General features: G+C 37.7%; 1 protein-coding gene across 1 annotated transcript in view; it reads left to right on the top strand.

Moving 5' to 3' along the window:
- The window catches only part of PDE3A (phosphodiesterase 3A), a 249,572-nt gene extending 227,462 nt beyond the window's left edge, over positions 1-22,110 (top strand). Inside the window, exons 10-16 of the mRNA XM_036298088.1 lie at positions 1,688-1,799; positions 7,133-7,246; positions 7,378-7,577; positions 9,008-9,211; positions 9,876-10,031; positions 11,971-12,229; positions 18,090-22,110. Of these exons, the coding sequence (XP_036153981.1) occupies positions 1,688-1,799; positions 7,133-7,246; positions 7,378-7,577; positions 9,008-9,211; positions 9,876-10,031; positions 11,971-12,229; positions 18,090-18,331 (1,287 nt within the window). The 3' untranslated portion in view covers positions 18,332-22,110. The remainder of the gene's footprint in view (positions 1-1,687; positions 1,800-7,132; positions 7,247-7,377; positions 7,578-9,007; positions 9,212-9,875; positions 10,032-11,970; positions 12,230-18,089) is intronic.
- Positions 22,111-22,773: the final 663 nt, after the last annotated feature.

Here is a 22,773-nt window from a genome sequence, read left to right as displayed (position 1 = left end):
GTTGTATTCCACTTTACCACTAGAATAACCACTTCTCTCTCCAATACTTTCTTCTGCCCCTTTATTCTTTTTTCTTCATTTGCATGTCAAAAATGCCAGTTATATCCTGCTGGGGTCCAACCCCAGCAGGTCCAGGGGTTCCCAAAGGTGTAGTCCGAGTCGGCGAAGAAGGAAGGACACGGAGACAGTGTTCAGTTGATCAGCAGCCTAGCCAGGATCTCCAGCCAGGATCTCCAGCCAAGTTCTGGTCTGGATCTCCAGAGAGGTTCTGCTTAGGATCTCCAGCCAGGTTCTGTGTCCATGTTCTCTTGCTAGGTTCTCCAGGTTCTCCAGCCAGGTTCTGTAGCCATGTTCCCTCGCTAGGTTCTCCAGCCAGGTTCAGTCGCCAGGTTCTGTAGCCGGGTTCTGTCCAGGATCTTTTGCCATGTTCTCTCCAGCGAAGTTCTTCTGTCTCTAGGTTCTGTGTAGGTTCTGTGTCTCTTGGTTCTGTGTCTCTTGGTTCTGTGTCTCTTGGTTCTGTGTAGGTTCTGTCTTCTAAGTTCTGCCTTCTAAGTTCTGTGTCTTGCTGTCTTGGTACATCTGTATTTATACCAGTTGATTCAATCCTATCAACCTCTATTACAAAGGCTAGGGCGTCTCTTATCTCCATTCCAGGGAGTAAAGATTATGTAGCTTAAGCATGATTGTTCATAGTTAAAGTGATTAATTACCCGCCTGGCACTTAGTTGAGGGGTTTTATTCCCTCCCTAACTTCAGGGGAAAATCCCTACCTGGGGAAACAACCTTTCTCAGAGAGGAGACCTTGGTTAAAACACATAGTGCCAAGGTGAGCAAACATATCAAGAACAGTATGCCATATATGCCAGGTCCCTTGAAACAGCAAGGATGGATCGGCTCCCGACAATATCCAAAGGCATTTACTTAATTTTAGTCACTAGAGCTGTGAAAGGAATTGGATGGAGAATAGCTATTCAGACGAGAAAGAGGGCAAACTAGAAAAAATAGTTTAGACATTGTTATTTTGAATAGAATAAATCTTTTTTCTCTATACATTTTACTCAAGGCAACCCTTTTCGCTCTCATAATTTTTTTCCTTATCCTTCACTAATACACAACTCTGAATTCTTTATCCTCTGGAAAACTTTTATATAGATAGATAGATGATAGATAGATGATAGATAGATAGATAGATAGATAGTAAGATAAATAGATATAGATATAGATATATACATGTGTGTATATATATATACATATACTATATATATATATATATGTATATATATATATATATAGAGAGAGAGAGAGAGAGAGAGAGAGAGAGAGAATTTGGGTAAATTTAAGCTGTCTCATTCTTTTATTACATTTATAGTATGTACTATATAATTAGAAATGTAGTAAATATTATTCTCCAATTAATGATATTACATGCAATTTAATTTCTTGATATGTTTCTATAGTTTATACTGCATTCTGAGTTGGTTGTTTTTTGGGTGAATGTCTCTATCTTTAAAAATATGTCCTCCTTTTGCTCAGGTATTTCAAGGGCTAAGCACATAGAGGCCTTCAAAATCAATTTGATATCTTGTTCCCAATAATTGTTTCTATTGGACATAAATAATATTTTTTTCTTTTTATGTCGAATACACACTCAGGAATGTGCTTTAAGGCTTTGCTTTCTGTCTTACAGGTATCATACAGACTTTTTGAAGACATGGGCCTCTTTGAAGCTTTCAAAATTCCAGTTAGGGAATTTATGAATTACTTTCATGCTTTGGAGATTGGATACAGGGAAATTCCTTGTAAGTCTAAGTTATTTGTGAAATAATACTTTAAAGATTCATGTAATTTGCTAAAGTTAATGGTATATTGAATCACTAGCAGCCAGCACAGAATTACATACAGCGGGGCCTTGACTTAAGAGTTTAATTCATTCCGTGACAGAGCTCGTAACTCAAATTACTCGTATGGCAAATCAAAAAGTGAACGAATGAGACACATGATGCTGGGCTGATGTTGTGGCGTTCACTGTGAAGTTCGCTGCGCCAACTAGCAGTGGGGTATCTGAAGCTGGCTCGTAACCCGAATTTTAGCTCGCAACTCAAAGTAAAAAATCGTCTGAGAGACGGCTCGTATCTCGAAAAACTCATTAGTCGGGACACGCGTAAGTCAAGGCCCCACTGTATTGTAAACTTGCCCTATGGCCACATGGTATAGTCTAGGAAATGATAGCCTGTGTTAAAATCCTGGACTCTTCACTTATCACCTGTAGGAGAGCCTGGGTCTTTTTTACCCTCTGCATGCCCCATTTCTTAATCTGTAAAATGGGATCATAATACCTGCTTCATAGAATTAGTATGAGGATAAAATGAGGTAATACCTCTAAAACAATTATAATAGTGCCTTACATATAGTAAGTGCCGCTTAAATGTATGCTAAATAAATCATTAAATGTTCAATGTATTGCTCGTTTTCCAATGTATGCCTTTCATTGACTGAATTCAACTTCTGTTCTGGGGGCTGCAGAGTTAAATCACTTACTATTGAAGTTTTTTCATATAAGGTAAACCTGGTTTGGGGTAGAAGGAAGGTAGGATGATAGTCTAAGTAATAAACTAGAAAAGAAGAAACATCTGGAAGTAGTTGTGGAGAAGTTATTAGAAACATTTTTAAATGAAATAAATGGGAAGAACCAAGGAAAGGATACAGCCAGTGTTCAAGCTTATGAACTTTGAATATTCTGAGAGAAAGTTTGTCATTTACAATCATGAGACATTGGAACACAAAGGAGATGTTAAATTATATTGTTAATATGTAGCATTTCAGGTAGCATCAGAACACGGAAGTAAAATTGTCCTACATGCTAAAAACTACATGAAACTGGAGAAAATGTCCATAAATCTAATTAATGAGGTTGCGGAAATGTGTAGAAAGCATGTGGTACTTTTAGAAAATAAATGCGTAGTAAGAAAAATAGTCAAACGTAATATATGGGTTGGAACATGCCTTAGAAATATGTTGTTTAAATCATATTTTAACTTTTAAGTTTTAGATTTGCTTTTATGTACCTTGGACTTTAGAACCCATGCCTTTTTGTAGTTACAAAGAGCTGAAATAAATAAAAGTTATAGGGAGAGGATAAAGCACAGGTATTTCCAGAAACTGGTATACATTGACCTAGTGACCCATTATTAAAGGATTGTTTTTCAAGATGCCATGCACATACTACATTGGAATGAAAATGCACAGCTGGTGATGTGTGATAGCAAAGGAGAATGAAGAATCGAACCTACAAATTACATTTGTGGGATTAGGCGAGAGACGAGCCGCGGGAGTATGAGAGAGAGGAGCTTAAGAGCACTGGGCCCTCTGGGAAAGTCTGGTCAGTGGACTACGAAGTTGGAAGAGAGAAATGACAAAGGGGTAGTTTGACAGGATCTCAAGATAAGTCTTGCTTTCTTAATAATATTTCCAAGGCCCACCCTGGTTGGATGCCAGTGATTGACATGAGTTAGTGATTTCTCAAAGGCTAAGAATCTAGTAGTTACATAAATACACTTTTATAGAAAGGAAGCCACCAAAAACACTAAACGACCGCTAGTTACCAGACTAACTTTACAAATTAATGTCATATTTCCAAATATAGTTTTGTGATATAGTCCACTACAGGCAAGTTCCAGTGAGCAATTGACATAATGATTACTAACATTTCTATAGGTAGAATACCACGAAGTTGTAGGGAAAGTTGACAAATACGTAAGTGGAAAAAGAAGTTTCTAAATCCTAAATTTTTAAATTAATTTTTACACTTTCTTATTACATGTTTATATGTTATAAGTAAATAGTTCTTTTTCTGAAATAGTGGGTTCTTCATTCTATGTGAAAAGAATTTGTTATAATAAACCTGCTTGTCCTATTAGAAGCCCCACTTTTCATGAAGGGAATTTATATCTTCTCACAAGAAAGTTTTAGCTTGATTGGTGATCACGTTTAAATAATAATACCTTGGATGTGGAAGGGTTGTAAATCTATACTAATCAAAAGCATTGTGTATCATTAATTATAATGGTCACACATAAAATTTTGTTGTATGTCTACTTTTTATTTTTACTTTTTTAAAAAAATATATTTTATTGATTTTTTACAGAGAGGAAGGGAGAAGGATAGAGAGTTAGAAACATCAATGAGAGAGAAACATCGATCAGCTGCATCCTGCACACTCCTTACTGGGGATGTGCCTGCAACCAAGGTACATGCCCTTGACCGGAATTGAACCTGGGACCGTTGAGTCCGCAGGCCGTCGCTTTATCCCCTGAGCCAAACCGGTTTGGACTGTATGTCTACTTTTTAAATATTTACTGCTAGAGAACTAGAGTTCTAACAACTCTGGCTAAATAAATCCATAACTAAATGAAAAAAGCCTGAGTAACCAAAATAGAGTTAAATTAACTTTAATATAACAATGACCTAAAATTTTAGAAACTAAATTTTATTTTACTTTTAAGTATACTTTAAAATGTTTTCCAAGAAAGAAAATATGAAAACTTTTAAATTTTTACCCAGAACCCTTACCAAAATTTAAAGAATCTAGATTTTAAAATAGTTCCCCTGTACCTGATTTTGTCTATCTCTCAACTCAAACAAGCTCCACCAATACCCCACTACTGCCCCCTTCCACTCTGCAATTTTGGGTGCATGCACAAGTTTCCTTGACTAGCAATAGTGATGGTAATTATTTGTTCACAGTAATTTTCCCAGCTTGCAACAGGAAGAGAAACTCTCAGAAGGTCTCTCCCAAGTCATCCCCTAACCATGGCACCCTCTGCCCAGAGGCCATCTTCTTCCTCTACGGGGTCATCACTGCCTTCTCCCTCCTCAAGGACTTAGCATAGCTCTTATTTTAACTTTGTCATTATATTCTCAGGAATCATCGAGAGAAAACTGGTGATCTGTGCTAATTCACCATTTTGTTCTAACAGCAATAATTTGTTTTATCTGAATATTTACATTAATTACAAGCTTACTATATCATATACCCTTAAGATGCATTCCGGCCCTGGCCAAGTGACTCAATTGATTGGAGCATTGTCCCATATAGGAGCCAATCGGACAGCAGTGTTTCTCTCTCGCATCGATGTCTCTCTCTCTCTCTCTCTCTCTCTCTCTCTCTCTCTCTCTCTCTCTCTCTCTCTCTCTCATTCTCTCTTTCCCTCTTCCTCTCCCTCTCTCTCCCCTCCCTCCCTTCCTCTCTCTCTAAAATGAATAAAAGCATATCCTCAGCTGGGGATTAAAAATATAACAAAATAAAATATGTCCTAGCAGTTGTGGATAGAGCATTGGCCTGCGGACTGAAGGGTCACTGGTTCGATTCCCATTCAAAAATATGTACCTTGGATGAGGCTGGATCCCTGGCTGGGGCTGGTGCAGGAGGCAGATGATCCCTGTGTCTCTCTCACATTGAAATTTCTCTCTGTGTGTGTCTCTCTCCCTCCCTTCCACTCTCGAAAAATCAATAGAAAAATATCCTCAGGTGAGGATTCACCAAAAAATAAAAATAACTATGTTTCCTTCTGTAATTCTCACAATTGTACTATCAAAGCTTTCATAAAGACATTTCTCAAGCACTCACCCAGACCCTTAACTGAATTACCCACATCACCTAAAGATTTACTCAAAGAGTTGCCAGAATTGTAGGAAATAGGCACCATCTAACTACATCCCCTGTGTGCTGCCAACACCACAGATGTCATGGTTTCTTCCTTCTTCTTTGACCAGGGGACAGGTCTTTCTCTCAAATTCCCATTAACATTTCTGTTCTCTTCTGTTTTCTCCTCATCTGTTCAATATTACTCAGAGATGTAATCTATATTATAAAAACCCAGTGGCCCTCACGCCATAATGACCAAAGACCTGTGTGGGCGGGCGGGGCTCTGAGCACAGCCAGGCTGCGCGGGATAGGCGGGGCCACGCGATTTCGCACATTGGGCTTCTAGTATATCATATAGTTATATGCCACCTAGCAACATTTTGGTCAATGACAGACTACCTTTATGAGGGTGGCATACCGTACAGCCTAGGTGTGTAGTAGGTATACCATCTAGGTTGTGTAAGTGCCCGCTATGACGCTCCCAGTGAGAAAATTGCCTGGCGATGCATTTATTAGAACAGATCCCCGGCATTAGATGGTGTATGATTGTATTGGAGAAGGACACTGTATCATGGTTAGTCAGCAAAAATAAAATGTGTAAAGTAAGCACATTTTTAATAAAACATACCAATCAATGAAGCATCATGAGGGCTAGATAAACAAGAGAAAACTTAGGAGAAATTGCACCAGAAAAAGAAGGCAAGCAAAGCGAGCGCTGGGCCTTTGTTCACTGTTCAACAGAAGCTGAACTGTACACAAGAAATAGGCCCCTCCCTTCCTTTGATAATGACGTTATTAAATGCTGGTTTCCCCATAGTTTTTATTCTTCTAAATGGCCTAACTCCCTACATTACTGTACAAAGACGTATTTATTTTTCTTTTTAGGTATTTCCTATAACTTTATCCCCAAATCAGAATTTCTAGATCAGAGAATATTACTGATTTTGGTTTTTAATTTGCTTTGTGGATTCACTTTTATTAGAGTATTTTAAGTTTGATTACAAAAGAATACTGCTATATTCTATTCACAGATCATATTTGGATGCAATTTATCAGAGATGAAATATTGAGTGGTATAGACCATTGGTCTGACCAGTTGAAGTATGTCATGGGTCTTTCTTTAATCTACTGCCCAGTCTTATACAGAAGCATGGAAATAAGTATGAGAGTAAGCATTACAGTTGTTTCACATAGTGAGTTTCCTATATATATTAGGTTCCTAGTATGCTCTGGATATAGATTTTTATACTTCAGACATCTGCACACATAAAGAATATTGAGTGATTTGGGGGGGGGGGTTCTTGTTACTATAGATATTATAGAATAATGGAAGAGTAATCGAAGAGTATTTTTCCTAGAATGTTTGGCTGGCATTCATTGGGATATTAAAATGTTCAGACTAAACTATTTATCCAGTAGATGGCAGTCTTAGTCCTTGGACCCCAAAGTTCACAAATGAATGACTGTTCCTTTGCATTGGTTATATAGATCATAACAGAATCCATGCTACTGACGTCTTACATGCTGTTTGGTATCTTACTACACAACCTATTCCTGGCCTCTCAACTGTGATTAATGAACATGGATCAGCAAGTGATTCAGGTACGTGCTAAGGACATCTGTGCTCCCTTGTGAGCCATGGGAACAACAGAGTACCCTTTTTAGGAGGTCAAGATAAATGATATCATTAATTCTTGTTCAAAATCTCTATTACTTTCATCTTTTCTTTTCAGATTCTGACAGTGGATTTACACATGGACACATGGGATATGTATTCTCAAAAATGTACAATGTGCCAGACGATAAATATGGATGTCTGTCTGGAAATATTCCTGCCTTAGAGTTGATGGCACTGTATGTGGCTGCAGCCATGCATGACTATGACCACCCAGGAAGGACTAACGCATTCCTGGTTGCAACTAGTGCTCCTCAGGTAACTCTATTTTGATTACGAGAAATAATTCAATTGAGAGATTTCTCTGGAAAAAAAAAATCATTGTTTTAAATTTGATTTATAATAGGCACCAAATAAATATGAGCCGAACTATATTTGGCCCTGACATAAAGTTCTTAGAGATCATGCCAGCTTTGAAAAGATAATGTGATTTGTTCCAAGTTATTCATGGCAGGTATGCAACTTGATTACCCATGGAAATCTCTTCTTAGTTTTTTCCTAGGGAAGGAAGACTACTTGAATTCATGTTTATGAACTTCCTCAACAAAATCCAACTTGTACAGAAGTCCCTTTCTGAAAAGATTAGAGAACCAAATCTTTTTGGACTTTTAAGAATGCAAGGCTTCTTTGTATATAAATCCCATTCCTTTGAAATATATTTTTATTATAACAATTATGATTCTTAAGGTATTTTTTTGGTTAGTCGGAATTAAAAATAAGTTTATTTCATTTGAGGGAAATTTTTTCCTGAGCCTAGCATTCCAAAATGGTAATTTTAAAGGAGCACATCCTTAGCATATATTTACATGTAAGTTAAAATTAATCACTAAGTATCTAATTATCATTAGCTATTCAATTAAACTCAGTAAACATCTTCCTGTTTTATAGTCTAGAATTTTCTTTTACTCTGTATACAATAAAAATATTCTGTTGCTTTTTTTCCCTGACTACCTACTTTAACTTATTTCAATGTGTCCTTTGAGCAGAAGCATTATTTTTTGTATAGTCATGCAAATCCTCTTGCCTCTTACTATTCAAATTGTCCTATTTTTATACCTTAGTAATAATGTCCTTCTGTCCTAATGCCTTTTGTTTTCTATCCTCTATCACACTGTCTTCAAGCATTTTTTTAGTCAACTTCCTCTTCTTCTGGGCCTTTTCTGAGTATTATTAGAAAATTGCAAACAAGTAGATACTGTTATCTTCAATTACTAGATAAAGGGTGATAGTTCCTATGGTTGATCATGGACTTGTCAGGGATTTCATTCCTCTTTATTAGTTATATCTTTAACTAAGAGGAGGCCATTCTTATTCTAGATGCAAAAATAGCTGAGTTACCTCTCAGGTATATTAATACATTTGCATATTTTTATTGTTAAATTCCTGTGTCCTGCAAAGAAATCTAATAAAATCTAGCACTAAGCCCCTCACTTGGAAGTGTTTGGAATAAAGGTTCAAGTACATTACCTTTATTTTACCAAAAAAGAAAGAACGAAATTTAACCAAAAAGAGTAATCAACAGCCAATGTGCACCAATCAGTGCTTCTTAATAACCAGCAATCAGAAGCCTACATTTTTGTGTTCCATGAAAAAAGAAAATTCCAAACGCATTGCATATTCTCGTCTGTTTTTGTAATATTTTTTAACTTAAAAAATTGAACTCTTCCCTCTCTCGCTTGTTTGCCTAGGCGGTGCTCTACAATGATCGCTCAGTTCTGGAGAATCATCACGCAGCTGCTGCATGGAACCTTTTCATGTCCCGGCCAGAGTACAACTTCTTAGTTAACCTTGACCATGTGGAATTTAAGCATTTCCGTTTCCTTGTCATTGAAGCAATTTTGGCCACTGACTTGAAGAAACACTTTGACTTTGTAGCCAAATTTAATGCCAAGGTAACTAGATTTGTACCAGTCTTCATTTCATGGCCACACTGAAAGATGTCATGGAACTGAAGTACTGAACAAGAGTCATTGCTATCACCTCTTATATGTCCAATGTGAAAATGAAATTCAATAAAATGTTTAACTAGAAGCAGATAAATAGTCATTGGTCCCAATCTAGGAACTTGAGACACTGAGGTGTTGTCTATATTTTATTTTGTGATACAGGGAAATAATGAAATTCTGTCATTGTGTTTTTGTTTGACTTAATTTGCTCCCACGTCTGTGGTATACAAACGTAAGTAATCTGGCAGTAGAAAAGTCAAAACCCTGAAGCAATATTTCATATGTCAAACATAAATGCTCAAATGTTAATTCAAGAAAATTTCTTATTTGTAGCTACATTACTTTAATAGTAATAGATAACATGCTAATTTTAAATAGCATTTATTTTCAACTGCATAATTAATAGTCATCATTTGTTATTTTATTTTTATAAACTATTTTACTATTTATACAAGGCAGTAACATTATTTTAATTAGCTGAAAAAATTCTCATCACTTGGCATTCTGATCTCCACATGGTAGAAAAACAATAAATATTGTATTTTTTATTCTCCTGGTCAATTTTTGCTTTCCTTGAGGTAAAACACATCCATCTTTGTTTCTCAAACAGGTAAACGATGAGGTTGGAATAGATTGGACCAATGAAAATGATCGTCTACTAGTTTGTCAAATGTGTATAAAGCTGGCTGATATCAATGGGCCAGCTAAATGTAAAGAGCTCCATCTTCAGTGGACAGAGGGTATTGTCAGTGAATTTTATGAACAGGTAACTGATTTCATCCATGCTTAGGCTGCTCATAAATTTTGCAAAGTTTCCAAAAGCTTTGAGTGTGATAAATCTATTTCATATTCACCCTAACATTAGAAAATGCATTGGCCAATTTTAATCACAGGATTAAAAGGATGACCAAAAAATGGACTAAATTATAACCATAAAAACTCTAAGATAAAGTTATTTGCAAGTATTTTGAGAGATGTTGAAGTAATAGAGACTTTGGAAAGACCACTGAAATATTGTCCTTTTACAAATTCATTATAATAGAAGCCAATTTTAGTTTAAATATATGAATATATACCAGATTAAGTTTACTTTTCAAATAGAGTTAAGAACCACAGTGTATGAAAAGGCTTAAAAAACAGGCATTTTTTGCCCTAACTGGTTTGGCTTAGTTGATAGAGCATCGGCCTGCAAACTGAAAAGGGTCCCAGGTTCGATTCCGGTCAAGGGCATGTACCTTGGTTGTGGGCACATCCCCAGTAGGGGGTGTGCAGGAGGCAGCTGATCGATGTTTCTCTCTCTTCGATGTTTCTAACTCTCTATCCCTCTCCCTTCCTCTCTGTAAAAAATCAGTAAAATATTTTTTTTAAAAAAAAACAATAAGCATTTTATTTGACATGTTAATGTGAGGTTTAGCACACTACCAAAAAACTACCACCAAAATGTAAACATGAGTGGTCTTCCCTGAATTACCCTCCACAGACCAGATTATACTGGAAATTTTGTATTGAGCATGGTGAACCAGCCTCTTAAGATGAATCTGGAGGTAGTGGAGCCTGGGTAAAGTACAGGATCAGTGACATAAAAGCACATGAAGACATTAAAGGAAGTGAAGATATTAATCCTGGGGGGGAATAGAAGTGATATAGTAACTATCTTCAGATACTTAACAGACTGACATACAAATTTAGGATTAGGTTTACCATGAAGTAGTTGTGGAGATTAAAGAAGATATATTATATGAAGTACTTGACACAGAATCTGATTTATAAAAAACATTAGATTCCTCTCTGCTTCCCTAAAAAGGGTATGAATATAACCAGTTTATAGAAGTTATGAGGAGATAGATTTCAGGTGAATGCCAGAAATAAATTCGCATTACTAACAGCATCCAAAAATAGGATGAGACACCTTAACAAGTAATAAATTGTCTGGACATATTTAGAGAGATTAGAAAGAACTTTTACAGGTATTATTCACAAGATTCATATGTACGATAAAAGGTTTGTGCTTCTAGAAAATAATGTACTGCCTCTCCTAGGAATGAGGTTAATTCATAATCCTGAAATACTGAAATACAGGAAAACTCTAAAGAAAAAGGAAAATTTGCTTATAGTAATTCCCACTATATTGTCATAAACATTGTTGACATATTAGTATATTTCTTTATGGTTGACAATCTGGTTTTTCTCCAGAAAGATTTGAAACTGTTCAAAAGACAAACATATGTAGAATGGTCCTATTATATAAATAGTAAATAAGAATATAGACATCATATAATCACTGAAGATATAATTCAACCAAAAGCTAGGATAAGGTAGCAACTTTAATTGAACAATATCATATTTTAAGATTTCTGGTAGCAAAGACAAAACAAAAAAGAAAACATGATAGATTATGTATTTGCTTGATAGTTATTTCCAGATTTGGTTTTTATGATATATGTATATAAGGCACACTGACTAATGTGATAAGAAATATCGTCTGCTGAGACATTAAACCATTTCTTATATAGATCCCCTTGATCAAAAGCCAAAGCCTCAAGATCAAAAGAGTGGTATCTTTTGGGGGGAATCTCTTAGCAATAAAGAGGGAATTCACACATGGGTATCTGGGTTCTTGCGTATTTGCAAATTTTAGATGCTAAGCAAATGTTGACTTTACTTGTATTTTAAACTTCCCTTTCCTGGTAACTTCCTGTTTTTAGGGTGACGAAGAGGCCAGCCTTGGGTTACCAATAAGCCCCTTCATGGACCGTTCTGCTCCCCAGCTGGCCAACCTTCAGGAATCCTTCATCTCTCACATTGTGGGTCCTCTGTGCAACTCCTATGATTCAGCCGGACTGATGCCGGGGAAATGGGTGGAAGGCAGCGATGAGTCAGGAGATACCGATGACCCAGAAGAAGAGGAGGAGGAAGAAGAAGCACCAAATGAAGAGGAAACCTATGAAAATAATGAATCTCCAAGTAAGTTATAAAATCTTTTTCTAGGTTCAGCTGAATCATCTGTTTTTTATGAATTATATACTTTTGAGTCCCAATATCATCTGCTGCATTTGATTATGGAAAACCCCCTTAAATCTCATAAAAAGAGAAATTACAGGTTATGGGATCTACAATAATACCATGTTTATACAAAGACATGTTCTCTGTCATGAAGTGAAAAAAAAAAATTAAAAATTAAATAGTTGAAGCCTATTCGTCAGAGTATCTTAATGATTTCGGGATAAAAGGAATATCAGGTACCATCTACAGAAACTATAGGCTTTTATTGGCTTGGTAAGGGGGAGACCATGTAAAGCAGTGAGAGATGGTAATCACTCGTTCAGCAGATATTTACTGAGTACCTACTCTATGGCAGCCATTCTTCCAGGTACTGAAGACAGAGCTGTGAACAAATCAGACAAAAGAATAAATAAATCCTTGCCCTTTTAGACTTTCATTCCAGTGGGGTCAGCGGACCTTAAGCAAGATAATCAGTAAATCAGAGCATGTTAGGTACTGGTAAATGTTAAAATTTTTTGAAAGATAAGGGGATACAAAAAAAAAAAAAAAGATAAGGGGATACAAAATTAAAATGTTAAAATTTAAATAAGGTGGCCATGGGAGGTCTAAATAAAAAAAGACAGATGTTTAAAAAATGTTTACAGACCTGAAAAAAGTGCAGGAGTGACTCATAAAGATAGAGATAAGAAGAACATTCCAAGGGGAGGGGAAAGGAGCCGTGTAAAGGTCCGGAGGTGGGCGGAGGTGGGCTCGGCTGGGTGTTCAAGGAGCATCAGGAGAGCTGGGTGGCTGAAGCAGAGGAGAAGGGATGGAAGAGCTGCAGGAAAGAGGGGGGGGCTGTATGAAGTGAGGTTTGAAGGTAGGGCTCTTAGGCCACAGTATGGAGTTTGGCTTTTACTCTGCCTGAGTTGGGAAGCCATCAGAGGTTTTGAGAAGTGTTTGTTGATTCAGCTCACATCTCAACTGCATTGTTGCAGCTGCTGTATTGAGTAAATTATTGAGTTTGGGGTAGGAAAAGGGGTCTGAGCAAATGGGATGAGTTAAGAGGCTGTTGAAATTGCCCAAATGAGAGATATCTGTGGCTTTGGACTGACATAGTGGCAAGAGGGACAAGGAGAAGTGCTCACATCTGGTCATTGATTTGGACTGCACAGTGTACCCAATCTAATCCATTTAATTAGCTATAAAAACATTTTTCTTCATGTGGTGAAATATTCTCAACAAAGGCTCTTTGCTATTTCTCCTGCCCTCTTCCACCCAAATCCCACCCTGCCCCAGGCCTTCATCACACTATTGCCTGTGTCCATGCGTTATGCATATATGCATACAAGTTCTTTGGTTGATCCCTTCCCACCCACCCACCTACCCACTCCTGCCTTCCCTCTGAGATTTGACAGTCCATGCTTCTATGTCTCTGGATCTATTTTATCAGTTTATTTTGTTCATTAGATTCCACATAAAATAAGCCAGTCAGAGAAAGACGAGACATAGTGGAATTTTAGAAATGGGAGAACTGGTGATCATCTAGTTTAGCTGCCTCCTTTTACAAAAGCCTAAAGGGAGGCTCAAAAATTTAAGTAACATTCCAAGGTGTAGATGTTTTCTGCAGAATCAGAAAGGAATCCCAAGTCTCCTTATGTTTAACTCCATGGCTATTTCCTCTTGTCCTTTTAATTTCAGAATTCATGTTGACTATGTTGGTTAACTGGATTTAGCCTGAAATTAAATATGCACTGATAACTTCAGCAATTTGCAAAACTTGGAGACCTCCCAGGAAACATAGAATAAAATGTTTCAATATGGTATCCTAGGGAAAGAAGGCTTTTTCCTACCTCATAATTAAATCTGAAAGATTCCTGCAGCGAACTAAGAGGTTTCTAATGAAGTACTAAGCTGCATTTAGAATTTGAGCAATGAAAGGCTCTTTGTTCTCCTTTCAAGAGGTTCCAGTGCCGAACAATTTGGCTCCCAATACAAGCATGTTTTAGACCACCTGCAGACTCTAATCTACGCAAATGTATTTGGTACAAACTTGCTTCTACGTCACCTCATTCAGTTTAATTCCAGAGAGGTTTATTGCTCATGTTCAACAGCATTAATAAGAGATCAGCTGCTCTCATGGGGGCTGACCTGAAAGGAAAGGGAAAAAGTTGAGCTTTGTGTTAGCTCCCTCCCTGTGAATGCCCTGCCATGAATGTGTATAAATTTCGGATGGAGTAATCACCCTCCGTGGTAGAGTGTTTCCTCTGACCGTGATGCAAGTCTGTGCTGCAGCCAGTGGCCATCTGTAGCTCTCTTGATTCGAAAGGTTAGCATAGGGAGTATGCTAACCTTTTAAAATTTCTCAGCAGAAACTGATTTGTATTTAGCTACAACATAAATAAAGTAGAAATAGACACGTAAATGGCTTTGGTAGGAGAGTATTTTAGAGATTTGTTTGTTAAAATCTAATGTATTCACCTATTTTATTATTAATGAATCTCCCTTGCTGAGAAGCTTTCAAATGAAGAAATCTATGTCATGCTTCAGCCCGTACAAGCTCTGAGGCAAATTGGTCATTGTTTCCATAGCATCCAGGAAACTGTCTGTCAGTTAGTAGGTGGTCAATATAGGTTTGATTGATGGGTCCATTTCACAAATAAAATAATGAGTAAAGTAGATATATATTTTTTAATTCTTGCTTAAGACTGCCTGTATCCATTTAACTAGTTTTGTTATATATGGTTCAAAAGTAATTCAAGATTATTTTTTATTTCATGTCTTGTTTCTGAACTGTGTTTTAAAAATTGATCTTGTCCTATAAAGTACAAAATATTCCAGTGGTATATTAAAACCATTGTAGCAATCATTAGCACTTCCACAAAAATTCTGGTGTAGGACCTCCAAGACAGCTAGTTCCTTTGGCACATCTCATAGCAATTGACTTTTTCATTTTTTTCTTTTTTGCTATTGTTACTGTTTTCTCCCCCTCCTCTTCCTTCTCCTCCTCCTCCTCTCCTCCTCCTCTTCCTCCTCCTCCACCACCTCTTCCTCCTCCTCCTCCCCCTCTTCCTCCCCTTCCTTCTCCTCCTCCTCCTCCTCCTCCTCCACCGCCTCCTCCTCCCCCTCTTCCTCCCCTTCCTTCTCCTCCTCCTCCTCTCCTCCTCCTCCACCGCCTCTTCCACTGCCTCCTCCTCCTCCTCCTCCCCCTCTTTCTCTCCTTCCTTCTCCTCCTCCTCCTCTCCTCCTCCTCCACCGCCTCCTCCACCGCCTCCTCCTCCTCCTCCTCTTCCTCTTCCTCTTCCTCCTCCTCCTTTTCTTCTTCCTACTCTTTTTATTCTTCTTTCTTCCAGATTATACATTGTAAATCATTATCACTTCATTAAGGAAACCCAAATATCTGAACATGTGATAACTTGTACTGGTAACTCTTTGATATAGTCTCAAGAAGATCAGAATTTCCTGTGGACCACTTTTTCAAATCATTATACTATTTTTATCACTTATCAATACTTCATCATTTACTTGCAACTGCGGAACAGAAACTAGAGAGAACATGATTCATTTGCTAAACTTCTATTGAATACTTACAAAAGGCTGGAGCTTTATGGATATACACACAAAAGGGGGGATTGCTTCTTACCATAGGGAAGCTTACAATCTAATGGTAGGATTTAGCCTAATTTATAAATTCTTCACCTGAGTCTAAAAATGGTCACCCAGATGAAAATACTGAGAGTTACATTATATTCTGGAAGCTTAGAACAGAACAGCCCTCTCTTCTCTGCACAAGGTCAGCTGCCTACTTTACCCCTCCTCTTGTAGGTCTCTCCGACACTTTATGTTCAATATACCCCTCAAATCTGCTCCTCATCTGATGCTCCCTTTCTCAGGACATCATATCCCCATCTACTCAGCTGCTCCGGCCAGACAGTTTAGGGTTGTCTTTGATTCCTCCCTCTTATTTCCTGCATCTAATCAGTTGCCAAAGTCGTATTGATTGAGCTTCACAAATATGTCCCACATTCATCTATCTTCATTTTCATTACCCCCATCTTAGTCCAAGCCACCGTCATCATGCAGAATCCTCCAGGTGAGACATTTCCCTCTGAGTCTGCTACCTTTCAAAGACTTTATAAAACTCAATATAATTGTAGCGATTTGTTCACTCTATATATCCCCACTAGAGTAAAAGTTCCATGCTGGCATGTATTATATCTATCTCACCTATCAGTGAATCACCAGACAGTGGCACATGTAGTACAGATTAGGTGCTGAATAAATACATAAGGAATTAGAAGCCTAAATAGTAAATTATGACATCAAGGCAAATTATTTAAAGCATCTTATGTTTCTTCCCTTGAAACTAATTTTATTATATTTCTTCAATCAAGACGTGCAATTCTATGAAAATTGTCTTCAGTTCTTCTATATTGAGGACATTAAATTGTTTGGACACAAGTAAATGTAATCTGTTTATTTATGAAATGCATATTTGCTGAGCCTTGCCATGTATAAGATCTGTGCAGATCTTCACAAGGCTCCCTCAGAGAGGCTGTAGTCTAATAAAGGAGCTGGAATCTATGAGAATAAGGTAAGTGCCTTCGAGGATTTAGGACATTGTTTTTGATACAAGTGACAAAACTTAAATCAAATGAATATATACTAAAGGGAAAGTATTGGTTCATGCAAACATAATGTTGGCTGGTATGAGAGCTTACTTGCTCCTGTTCTTATCTCTGACTCATCTGCCTGGCGACTTGTTCTTTCAGTCTTGCTCTATGTTAACTTCATTTCAAATACATTAGCAGAGAAGAAAAGATCTCCAATCCTGACTCCCAGACCTCATGCTCACGTTGCACCAATAGTGAAAGTCCCAGGGAAGGACTCTGATAGGCCTGAATTAGGTTCCATACCTGTGCACTGGCCAATCACTAGGACACAGCTATGTTGTCAGAAGTGGGTGGGGAAGTTGAATTTGATCGCCTTTTCCAGAACTATGTAACTGAAAGAAAGGGTCACTCTCCCTAAATGATTTTGGATATGTAGTTACCAGAAAAAGAGATAATGAGAATGAGAAATTTAAAGAAAAAACTACTATCTACTATGAGAAGCATATATAGAGTTCAAGAGAGTTTAAGAGAGAGAGAGATTGAAAGATTTTACTTAGAAGAGGAATTCAATGAATGTGACTGGATCTCAAAATAATAAATGGACATGAACTTTCAGTGACTGAGAAGAGCATTTCAGAAGGAGGGACTGTACCAGCTAGAAAGTAGAAGTGTTCAGTGTATATACAGAAAAGAGAGCAGGTAAGTGCAGATACAAACCAGCCTGCGGATGGAGGAAGACTGCATTGTGTATTTGTGTATTTGTGTCAGCTTGTGGGAAAACTTTGAGAGGAGTTTGAAATTAATGTATTAGTGCACATGAAGCAGAGCAGGAACATCAAAACCCTCTTGAAAGAAATCAATTGTGTGGACTCTTGTGAGTTGAAGTGGTTGACAAAGTAAAGGAAGACATAGCAAGAAGTTATGTTAGCCATCTTTTGGTGCAAAGTCTTGAGAGTCTGAAGGAGTGGGCGTAATACCAAGCTACCAATAGAAAGAACTATGTCAATACCAAATATCAACTGCCATTCAGAGTCCTGTCTCAATGCTATAGTAATGGTGACCGCCATCTCCCTCTTCTCTCCCCATTCTGGAAATGACATTATTACCAGACACAAGTCCAATGACAGATATCTGTATCCATTTGGTACATAATTCCTATAAATAATGTGAAAAGAAATAACTGTTGTATTCAGCACACAAATAAGTAGTCTGATTTGGTGTTTTCTCAGGAAAGAAAACTTTCAAAAGGAGGAAAATCTGCTGCCAAATAACTCAGCACCTCGTGCAGAACCACACGATGTGGAAGAAAGTCATTGAAGAGGAACAGCGGTTGGCGGGAATCGAAAGCCAGTCCCCGGACCAGTCTCCCCAACAGCATTCCTCAGAACACATCCAGGCCATCAGGGAAGAAGAAGAAGAAAAGGGGAAGCCGAGAGAAGAGGAGACCCTAACCCCACAGCCAAACCAGTGACAGTGGATAGTATGAGCGCTGCCTCGAAACCCAGTGACTTGTCACAGACTCTTTCCAAGCCAGCACAACACTTAGACACAACACTGTAGAAATACGAGAAGATGAGCAAATGGCCATTGCATTTGGGGAGTCTTCGCATTTTATGTGTTCATTTTTACAGTGAGGTACATGGTTAAAAACTCTTGCTCAGAGAAGCTTTCACGTTGCAACACCAGCTTCTAAAGATTTTTTTTTTAAAGGAAGAAATATATATGTGTGTGTGTATATAAGCTCTCACATAGATACATGTAAAATATATTCACACACACACAACACACATACACACTGAAAGCCAGCAGTACTGGCTCCACATTTTAGTAACATTCATATTAAGATATATAGTGGTCACTGTGATATAATAAATCGTAAAAAGAAAAAATAAAGGAAAACGAAGGAAATGGTGAGGCTTAGCAGGGAACAGGGCAGCCAATGTAGGTTACAACTAAGAAGCTTTTGCTCTTAGGACTGAGGGATGAATGTTCCAGAGAATTATTTGAATTCTTGTACACCCTACCAACACCGTGTGTGTGTGTGTGTGTGTGTGTGTGTGTGTGTGTGTGTGTTAGAGAGAGAACTGATGGGGTGTTTGTGGGTATGGATGTTAATGTGTATGTAAAGAGAGATTTTTGTGGTTAGTAATTTATAGAATTCCACCAGCAGATGACTCAACACATGTGAACAAACGGAGGGAAGTTCGCTCTGGAGTGTCCTTGAGAGGCAGCCATTCCCAATGCCTTCCTCCATTTAGCTTCAATAAAGGTCCCTCTGCAGAGGGAGGGGTGTTCACGGGCTGGGTGAGAGGGCCACGTGATGGGTACTGCTGCTAAACACCGCTTGGAGGCTCTCCGTCACCAGTCTTAAACGTGGAAGACTGAGGCATTTTCCAATCTCCTGGCCTAATGCATGTGTAGGGGCTGTTTGTCTGCGAGTATGCCTGTCACTCACCTAAGATCAAATCACTATTAAGGGGATGGCATTCTTTATGCATAAGCACCTAGGAATAAGCTAGAGTCCAGTCTTTTCATCAGGTGAGAATTCTAAAAGGTTTTCCAGAGAAGACCTGGGAATGGCTCTTCACGGCGATCCCCATGTCTTAATCTGCTACAGACTGTGCCTGGTAGAAAACAGAAAAAGAAAGGAAGGCAAACAGAAACCATGTGAGAGATGAATGGGGAGACTTTCAAACTAGGGTTTGGTATTGGCTGACACAGGCAAAGCCCGATTCCCGGCAGCTGTTGAAGACTGGCTTCTGGGTGGCAAAGGGCCCGCTGACCCACCCTGTGGTGGTATTCCACACACTGTGTGATGGGGTAGCTTCTATCTGCAGTCTGGCCCATTGTCACGCTCCTTTTGGCAGGGAAGAATATGGGAGGGTTTGGGGAGACTGGGCCTATTATTGAAAGTCTTTTTTTTTTTTTTGGTTTGTTTGTTTATCTACACTTGTTTATGCTGTGAGCCAAACCTCTATTTAAAAAGTTGATACTCACTTTCAATATTTTATTTCATATTATTATATTTGTCATGAATAGTTATCTTGATGTAAATATAAAGATTTTTTTTGTTTCTGTAGATAGTAAACTTTTTTTAAGAAACAAAAGGGAAAATGAAACATTTTTATAAAGTTACATTTTAATCACCATTTTTATACATTGAAGCTATCTCCACGTAAGTAAGAGAGTGATGATTCATTTGCATGGAGGTCTTTGGACAGCCGCTCTCCTACCTACTCTAATATAAATGATCATCTGATACAGTTATTTTGTGCCAATTAAATGAGGATGCTGCAAGAATGTTTTTTCACCGGCAAATTTTGCTAACTTTTGGGTAGCGTTTGGGTCCATGGCTCCCAAGGGAAAGACTTTTTAAACAACACCGAATGCTTATCATTGGTGTCCATTTCTTCCCAACATCTTTTGGGTATAACTCTTCCTTCAGTATGATAGACAGACCAGCTCGTCATCTAAGCAAGCTCCTAAGTAAGTCTTGATTGTGATTTTTACTTTTTATTTCCTCTGAAGTCATAGAAAAGAGCGTTTACATTAAACATGCCTTTGTTTCTCATAAATGATTATCTTTCCCTTCCAAAGCAATGATTTTACAGTAATTCACGACATTTGTCAAACAAGGCAAAGATAATACAATAAAAAATAACATGGTTTCAAGGCAGATTTCCCAATAAGTATGAAAATATTGAAAGGATGAAATTGTTGCCGACTCTAAATAATGAGGATATTTGCTCTCTTTTTTTTTTGTCTTCATTATTTAGGACTTACTGAGTTTTCCATTTTTTTAGTATTGCCTACGTGCCTTTATGTTTGCAAAAGTTATTTTTGAGTCAGTACATTTCCCCAATGAACTTAACTATTCTCCTTCCCTTACGAATAAGAGAATGGGGGGGAAAAAAAGGATTTAGACTCACATACCGCTTAAGTCTAGTTCCTTCACCAAACTGATCTTTTCCCCCTTCTCCAAATGCCATACTTTCTAAAATAAATATAAGTCCAGGAAAGATCTAGGTGTGGAGCAAGTAGAATGGCAGGAGAACAGATGTGAGTCTGTAACCTTATATGAGCAGCTTCGTCCAAGCGGCTTGACCCCAAGCAAAGGCCAGAGTACAGGCCTCAGTGAACGGCCTGTTTTGTTTGTTTTGTTTTAAAGCACATGAAGGAATGATGGCCAAAGCAGTTGGAACCTCTTCATTCCAGAGTTGTGTTTATCAGTCTAGGCAGACTGATCATTTTCCTTCAAAAATAAATTATCCGGATATTAAAGCAGGAAGTCAATTGAAATGAAGGAACAGAGATTCATCAAGTATGTGGCTTTCATACACACCCAGTACATCCCCAAGGATGCCTAGGGCCATAGAAAGTCATTTCTGCTCGTGAAGTTCTCCCCCATCCTTGATGACAGCAATAGTATTGTGTTCACTTCCAACTCCAGAGCTTCATTCCTTGAAGTGTATTTGTTGCAATTTGTTACATTTTTATAGGAGTCTACTTATAGGTGCCATTAGATAAACTCAGGTCTTTCAAATGAAGGAATTTCTGGCCCATTTAGGGGAAAAAAGAATTGTGTAGGCAGCCATGAAACCAGTGGTAGAAAAGGTTGGAACTAACGACCTTGAGCTAGTGGTGGTTCTCCATGGAGGAAAAGACCGGGTGTAATACGAGTGATATCAATGTCTTTCCAGCCATCGAAGCCAACTCTTAAAATAGTTTCTTTGGTGAAAACACCACTTTAAGGTGTTTTTTCAAGTGTAATTTTTTTCTCATTTATATCACACCTGGTTTTCTCAGCAGAAGATGAAGACAGTAGCTCTGTACAGGGATCTATCTATTGGTCTTCATCTGACAAGGAATTTCTTCATATTATGTTTAAGAAAATATCCATTTTATAAAAACAGAATATCCAATTTTGTCCAGTCCATTCTGATGGAATTCAGAACAAGTTCCAATCATTGCAATCCCAGTAAAACTGAAGAAAAGGGGTTGCATGTCGTGTAGACTGTTCATATTACATGTATGTATTGCGATTTCCTCGTGTCCCCTGCCTCTCTCGGTTCACGATTTCCTGATGTCCCTGTCACTTTCCCAGAGAACTTTCCTTGAAGGTAAAAGCTGTGCAAAAGGCATGAGTCTCAGGCCTATACTTTGTTTAAATGATGGAAAAACATAAATTATTTTCTAAGTAATAAAGATATGAAAATTATCATTGTAAATAAAGTTTAAAGTTTGAAATAACTGCTTTACAAATGTGAACTATTTGTGTGATGAACAATTTTTGCCTAATGAGAAGCGAACAATCAAAAAATTATTATCTATTCTACGTTGGAAGGTCTTTTTGGTGCTTCTGTGTCAGTATGGGGATCTCTACCGTCCTCATTTTCAATATTTCTAAAATAATAATGAAAACCACAATAAGAGTCTTATCATCCTTCTAACCTAACCCTGATTTCTACTTAATGCCTTATCTAGTTTATATGCCATTTTAGAAATAAACTGCCTTTTAAACTGTCAGAAGACTCAAGTACAGCAGAGTTCTGCAAACTTTCATAGTCTAGAGTAAATCAAGATATTCCTTATTCTAGAGATTATCAGTAATGCTTAAGGGGGGAAATCAATCAAATTTTAAGTGCTAGTAGCTGAACTCTATATAATTGATAGCTAAAGTATCTACATACTTTGAACCAAATTGGGTTTCTTTCATTCACCTTCTCTCCTAACAAGCAGCAAACTACTTTATGCCCATTGTTCTAGTTCATTCATTTCTCTCGTGATTTTTTTCATGAGGTAAAACTGAGAACTTGCTGATATTGGCCGTTCATCTTTCTTAGTTGTTCAACAAAATGAAAACCTTAAAGTAGGAGACAGATTAGCCATGTTATGTAAAAGGCATTCCAAACT

This window comes from Myotis myotis, unplaced genomic scaffold, assembly GCF_014108235.1.
Source record: "Myotis myotis isolate mMyoMyo1 unplaced genomic scaffold, mMyoMyo1.p scaffold_m19_p_3, whole genome shotgun sequence".
NCBI classification, from domain to species: domain Eukaryota; kingdom Metazoa; phylum Chordata; class Mammalia; order Chiroptera; family Vespertilionidae; genus Myotis; species Myotis myotis.
This window is presented reverse-complemented; position numbering and strand designations above follow the sequence as displayed.